The following is a 7,500-nucleotide window of genomic DNA, read 5'->3' on the forward strand; positions in this document are numbered from 1 at the left end:
CTCTTCTGTATCGAATAATTTTTTTTTTTTTTTTTCTATTTCTTTTCTTTTTTCTTTTTTTTTTCTTTTCTTTTTTCTTTTTTTTTCCTTTTCTTTTTTCTTTCTTTTCTTTCCTTTTGTATAATCATTTTTTTCTTTTTCTTGCATTATTTTTGTTGATTTTTATTATCTTTTATATCATAAGGAGATATGTTACATTTTTTAAATCTATTTATGGGTGAGGAAGAACAATTATTACGTTTTATTCTTTAACGTTTTCATTACCATCTCACTCATCCCTTCACTTTATCCATGCCTTATTTTGAAAAAAAATCTCTTCACTGTCCCTCAATTATACTGCCAGTACGTTCCACGTATACGCCCCTTTTATGCAACGTTTTCTCTTGTTTGACATCCTGATTCCCCCCTCTCTCTCTCTTTCTCTCTCCCTCCCTCCCCTCTCCTCCTCTATCCTCTCCCTCCCTCCCCCCTCTCTCCTCTCTCTCTCTATCTCCTCTCTCCCTCCCCCCCTCTCTCTCTCTACAACATTTTCTCTTGTTCGACATCCTGACCTCTCTGCAACGTTTTCTTTTGTTTGATATCCTGACCCTCTCTCTCTTTCTCTCTCTCACTGCAAAAAAAATTCTTGTTTGATATCCTGACCTCTCTCTCTCTCTCTCTCTCTCTCTCTCTCTCTCTCTCTCTCTCTCTTCATCTCTCTCTGTAATATTTTCTCTTGTTCGACATCCTGACATCTCTCTCCCTCTCTCTGCAACATTTTCTCTTGTTCGACATCCTGACTTCTCTCTTTCTCTCTATGTCATTATTTATTTATTTTAATTTTTTACTCCTATTTCCCTTCCCATTCTCCTTCAAGATCCACATCCCAACGAAGAAAAAACATCAAGAAACGACTTTGACCTACTTGGAGTGGTGGCGGAGCCGGGAGAGGAAGAAACACCTTTTCGAGGACGACTTGAGTCACTCGACTGCCCGGGACATTGACCCCCTGAAGGATGACCTCGAATCGAGGAACCTCGAAGACTTCCTCTACAGGATCCACGTCGAGGAGAAGGATCACGCGGAATTCAGAAAAACTGGAATCTTCAGGTAATACGGATTTACCATTGATAGAGGCGTAAACAGCATCCCATAATGACCAGTCTTAACGCTTGTTCACATTATTTTCCCTTTCTTCAATTTCCATAATGAGAGCGATAGAGAGTGAGTGAGAAAGAGAGAGAGTGATAGAGAAGGAAAGAGAGAGAATTACCTCTCTTCCTCTCATTTCCATTGTTACATTGAGCTTCACTAAGCGTGAAACCCGCGGCCTCGTAGTGGCTGGCATCGGTCCTGGGAATTTCCAATAGAAGACTTCTCTGGGAAGAAACGTTGGGCTCAATTTTTCTGTGTATCCGTGTGGGACAGTTTCTGATGTCACCCGGGGATCAAAGTGATAAAGGGAGGGGAGATCAGTCACCGGTTGTCAGCTCGCCATGTGTGTTAAAATGTAAGATATACAGTTGAAGTTGAGAGATACATATATATATATATATATATATATATATATATATATATATATATATATATATTTGCTGGGACATTGTGATAAGTTGATGAAGTTGGAAAAAGGAGTCACGGGTCTAGTTCCAAGTCTTTGAGTTTATTTCTGACCGGTTTCGCTCTATGCTTCTTCCAACCGGTCAGGAATAATATCAAAGACTCTGTACTAGACCCGTGATTTCTTTATCCACCTTTATCATATATATATGTATATATATAATACATATATATAATATGTATATGTATAAATACATATATATATATATATGTGTGTGTATGTGTATATATATACATATATATATATATATATATATATATTTTTTTTTTTTTTTTTTTTTTTTTTTTTTTCAAAAAACTATATTATAAAAAATTAATTATCGTATATCTTAGCTTACCGAATACTCAACCACAAGACCCTTCTTCAGCTTCTCCCTGGACATCCCCGAGGACGCGACCTCCCTGACGCTAACGGCGGCCTTCAAGGACGACCTCGACGCAGTCTCGGTGGTCCTCAAGGGCGAGCCCAAACACACTCCAAGCAGGAGGTTCCTTCAAGTGACTTCGAGTACAGAGGACGCGACCATCGGCCAGTTCGTTGTCTTCCACGTCAGGAGTAACTTCGCAATGGATAAGTTCCATTATCTGGTAGGTGGAGCGGATCGTAATGTGTGCTGTTGGCTTTAATTTATTCATTTTCTATCTGTTTTATTTCTTTATTTATTATTTTATTTTTGTGTGTGTGCTAGGAGAGAGTCAAGGCAGGGAGATTTATTTATTATTTTAGAAATGTTATTTTATTTTATATATATGTATATACATATATATATTTAGTGAATTCTTAATAGACAAATTGCATTAGTCAATGAATGGTGTGACCACGTTACATATGGTTTGAATTCCGTCTTTTTATGTACTTAAGTCATGTTTTTATTATACACACACACACACATATATATATATATATATATATATATATGTATGTGTGTGGATATAAATATATATATATGTATATACATGTGTATATATATATATATATATTATATATATATATACATGTATATATATATATATATATATATATATATATATGTATGTATATACATGTATGTGTGTGTATATATATATATATATATATATATTTTTTTTTCGTCAAGAATCAAGTATGTAGACTTACTGACACTTAAAGAGAGTTAGGAGCCTACTACGCCAGGAGGCGCTGAGGAGCTGCTGTCTTTGCCCTATTATACGCTTTGGAGACTGTTGAGGTGGCAGGTAATTAACAGTCACTGCTGGGAATAGGAGGGGAGTGCGGGATACGAACTCACAACTAGTAGAATACCGAAATTTACCGAAATTGTGTAAATATGTCATGTATTGCCATTGTTGTGTTACACGATGTTTTAAGAACAATTCCTTAGACTACAAAGATGATTCGATTTAAAATCGCGAACTCCCCCATCAGGAGGTAAGAACGGTGCCCCTTACAGAGGACTTTGTAGCGTGGAATTGAATGAACCATGCCCTTGGTCCAACTCGCTGGCGGCAGCATCGAACAGCCATTACCTCGACCTTCGCCGCAGGTAGCGACGCTCTAACCCGCTCGGCTAGCGAGGATCAATAGAAAGAATATTTTCTATACATAAATACACTAAACCCTTGGTTCTGGAAGACGTACGCGGCGCTTGAAATGTAACTAGGCATTAAGAATTAGTAACAAAACCCATATATCTATTACAAATGTATCGAAAACAAATAATACATGTTCTTTATCGAACCGGAAAATCGGAAGAAATCGTTATATTTCAACATGGCGTCAACAAATTTACTCCAACGGTCATTGGGGCTCGGTGTCTGGCTGGGATAACTTTGGTGACCTGATATTAATGCAAGATGGTGACCCATCCCATTTTGCCCTTGCTGTGCGTCCGTGGTCAGACCAACATCTTCCAGGACGATGCGGACTTCATGAATGACCTTCAAGAAATCCAAGAAGACGTGAAGGAGGAGGAGGAGGAGGTGGAGTAGTAGGTAGAGGAGTAGAAGGTAGAGGAGGAGTAGGTGGTGCTGGAAGAAAAGGAGGTGGAGTAGTAGGTAGAGGAGGAGGAGGAGGTGAAGATGGAAGAGAAGGAGAAAATGGAATAGTAGGTAGACGAGGAGGAGGAGGAAGCAAAGGAAGAGGAGGAGGAGGAGGTAGATCTTTATACACGTGGAGTTACATAAAAGAGGGGATGTACAAGACAAAACTTCGACCACTGGAGGACTTGGAGGCACAGATAAAGGAAGTTCTCGATGATATCGTCGTCCTTATTCATTCCATCCGTCCTGGCCGCTTGAGCAAACCTTGCCGACGCCACCGATGCTTGCATCGAAATATTTACTTTTGTTTTCGCGTGCAATAAAGAACGTGTATTATTTGGTTTCAATACATTTGTAGTAGAAATGTGGATTTTATTACTAATGTTTAATGTATAGGTACTTTTCAACCACCACGTATTTGCGTGTTTTCTATGTTGCATGGGTTAGGTTTGGATGTCCGGTACTGTGATTATATATATATATATATATATATATATATATATATATACAGTGGAACCTCGCTTAACGAGTATAATTCGTTCCCGAATCTTACTCGTAATGCAAAACACTCGTTAAGCGAAACCATTTTTTCCATAGGAATTAATGTAAAATACGATAATGTGTCCCATACCGAAAAAGTACCCAAAAATAAATCGTAATAAAATCTAAAATAGTTTTTTAAATCATTAACGCATAATTTTTTTTATGTACAGTAAAAGAACCTGGGAAAGAATAAATAATTAGTAAAATAAGATAAAAATAAATGTCAATATTGTTGCAACACCACCACCCCTAAATTATACCGGTAAGATGTTTAAATGTTCGAAATAGAAACGGGGGTTTTATTCCATTGTGTGGACGATTCTACGACTCTTTGGTTTTATGAAATTTTTGTTAAATGCCTTGTTTTCGATGTATGACATCCCCTTCCCCTTCACAATATTGGGAACGAGAGCCTGGGTGCTGGAAATCGGGTGTATGGATTGCGAAGTAAAAGATGAGTGGGTAATTCTAATCTAACTAAACCAAACCTAACCTAGCCTACCCAATCCCACATACGCATAACATAGCATTATAGTCGCCGTGTTCAAACTAAAGGCGGGAGTCGCGGCAGAGAGGCCCTTGACACTCATATGATTGGCCAGAAAAAAAATAGCCATAATTCGAAAACTCGTCGTTTATCATGGAAATACCATAGAAGAAAAGTGTATTAGAATAGTCCAAAATAATAGATAATCATTGTTTTATAAATTTATTTGCTGCGGGTGTAATATTGGATATTTTTATATGCACTCATCAGGTGAGTTACTTGAAAACAACAATATTTACTGTATTAAAAAAAAAATCAAGACTCCATTGTCGAAGTAAGATATCCATGATCTAGTGGAAAATCTTAGGCAGTGGCAACACTGGCCGAGAAGCAGGCGGTAACGAACTGGCCACGAATTACAAGAAGACGTTCCCAGCAAAGGAGAAGGACCCTTCGCGTCGGGCATACGAATCACTAAACATCGCTCATTAAGCGAGATTATTCTTTTTTTTCTCGTTATGTGAGGTGCTTCGTAAGCAAGGTTTGACTGCAAATGTATATATATATATATATATATATATATATATATATATATATATATATATGTGTGTGTGTGTGTGTGTGTGTGTATTAACAACCACAATGCACTTTAATTCTAAGCCATCAAAGGCCGACATGCAGAAATTGAAATGCGGTACTGTCAAGGACTCGAATCCAGCATCCTCATGACAAGTGCGGTAGTGACTTACCAACTAGGCTATCAAGTCACTACCGCATTTGTCATGAGGATGCTGGGTTCGAGTCCTTGGCAGTACCGCATTTCAATTTCTGCATGTCGGCCTTTTATGGCTTAGAATTAAAGTGCATTGTGGTTGTTAAAATGTATCTCTAATAACTGAGATCCATTCAGTGTTGTACATACGTATATATATATATATATATATATATATATATATATATATATATATATATATGTATATATGTGTGTGTGTGTGTGCGTGTGAATGTAACAAGTGATACTCGTACCTGTCCTAAGGCTTTTATTCAGATGAGGGAAGCCTCCTGGCAGGTCACGTGTTCATGCATGAGGAGTAAGAGGAGGAGGAGAAGGGGGCGAGGAGGAGGAGGAGATGGAGTAGCAGGTAGAGGAGGTGGAGGAAGAGGAGAAGGAGGTGGAAGAGGAGGGGGAAATGGAGGTTAAGGAGGAGTGGAGGTTGAGGAGGTAGAAGAGAAGGTGGATTAGTAGGTAGAGGAGAAGAAGGAGGAAAAGGAGGTGGAGGAGGAAGAGGAGAAGGAGGTGGAGGGGGTGAAGCAGGAGGACGAGGTGGTGGAAGAAGAGGAGGGAGAGGAGTAAGTAGTGGAGGAGGTGGAGGAGGAGGTGGCAGGTTGTTGTGAGGTGTTATGCAACCAAAACCCGAAGGTGAGCAGGAATATCACGGTTTTATTTTTAACATATTTTCTATATCTCTCTTTCCCTCCTCTCTCTCTCTTTTTCTCCCTCTCTCTTTTCTCTCTCGTTTCCTTCCCAAGCGCTCTCTCTCTCTTTTCTCGTTTCCATCTCAAGCTCTCTCTCTCTCTCACTCTCTCTCTCTCTCTCTCTCTCTCTCTCTCTCTCTCTCTCTCTCTCTCTCTCTCCCTCTCTCTCTGACTTCGGAATCTCTATTGTTCAATTGAACAAACCGAAGAGGTCGTGTACAATCCTCAATATGTATTTTATTGTGGCTAATGCCAGACGATTTCATTCATCTCATAGGAAAACTCAGGAGCAAGAAGGGCGTATCTTGAATAACACAGTTGTGTCCTCAAGGCACTGTGTGTGTGTGTGTGTGTGTGTGTGTGTGTGTGTGTGTGTGTGTGTGTGTGTGAACCACAACCACACCCATAGATCGGTCCGTATATTACCTCTGAGCTCTCATCTGGGAGGGTCATAGCTGTCGGTCACGAGTCCAACGCGTGATCCAAGACCATGGTGAAACACACACACATACACAAACACACACACAGCACAAAATACCTTGAGTGCAACAAGTGTGTTATGTGTGTGTGATTCACCATGGTCTTGGATCACGTGTTGGACTCGTGATCGACAGCTATTTCCCTTCCGGAAGAGAGCTCAGAGCTCATACATAACCGATCTATAGGTAATGCTGTGACCTTACACGCACACACACACACCCAACTCCCCACCCACGAGAGTTGAAGTAACAACCCGCAGCGCAGCGATACTGAAATTATTTCAGCCCTGGGCGGGACTCGAACCCGGACCGCCGTAATGTGTGTGTGTGTTTGTGTGTAAGGGTCCATAAATCAGTTCGACCTTCTGACAGGACAATAAAGGCGACGAGATCGTCGACTCGTTCCAACTCGTCACAAAAACTCGCCCTCGAGACTTGGATCTTGATCTGTAGTAGAAATGGACGATTGGGCGAATTTTCATATTATCTAACATTTTCTCTTTCTCTCTCTCTCTCTCTCTCTCTCTCTCTCTCTCTTTCTCTCTCTCTCTTTCTCTCTCTCTCTCTCTCTCTCTCTGTCTCGCTCGGAGCTCAACCTTGTCGGTGGTCCGGAACAAAGGATTTCAAAGGAGGAGCATGCCGGCAGGAGACCTTTTGGTCCATAACTAGATGGGGTGCGAAAACATCATAATAATTATAAATGAATAAATAATAATATAATTAATAATAAATAAATTAGATAAATAAGTTAAATAGTAATAGATAATAATCAAGTAAATAATAATAAACAGACAAATAATAACAAACAAATAAACAAATAATATGAAATAAATGGCGGGCATTACAGCATCTTGCTTAGGTGTTTAAACGAATCTTAAAGCTTCGAACTGAACTACA

General features: G+C 39.5%; 1 protein-coding gene across 1 annotated transcript in view; it reads left to right on the forward strand.

Moving 5' to 3' along the window:
• The window catches only part of LOC143041450 (CD109 antigen-like), an 83,022-nt gene that overhangs the window by 42,279 nt on the left and 33,243 nt on the right, over nt 1-7,500 (forward strand). The window contains exons 12-13 of the mRNA XM_076213338.1: nt 857-1,089; nt 1,968-2,187. Coding sequence (XP_076069453.1) covers nt 857-1,089; nt 1,968-2,187 — 453 coding nt within the window. The remainder of the gene's footprint in view (nt 1-856; nt 1,090-1,967; nt 2,188-7,500) is intronic.

Source organism: Oratosquilla oratoria, chromosome 31, assembly GCF_046742065.1.
Source record: "Oratosquilla oratoria isolate Oo_2021 chromosome 31, ASM4674206v1, whole genome shotgun sequence".
NCBI classification, from domain to species: Eukaryota; Metazoa; Arthropoda; class Malacostraca; order Stomatopoda; family Squillidae; genus Oratosquilla; species Oratosquilla oratoria.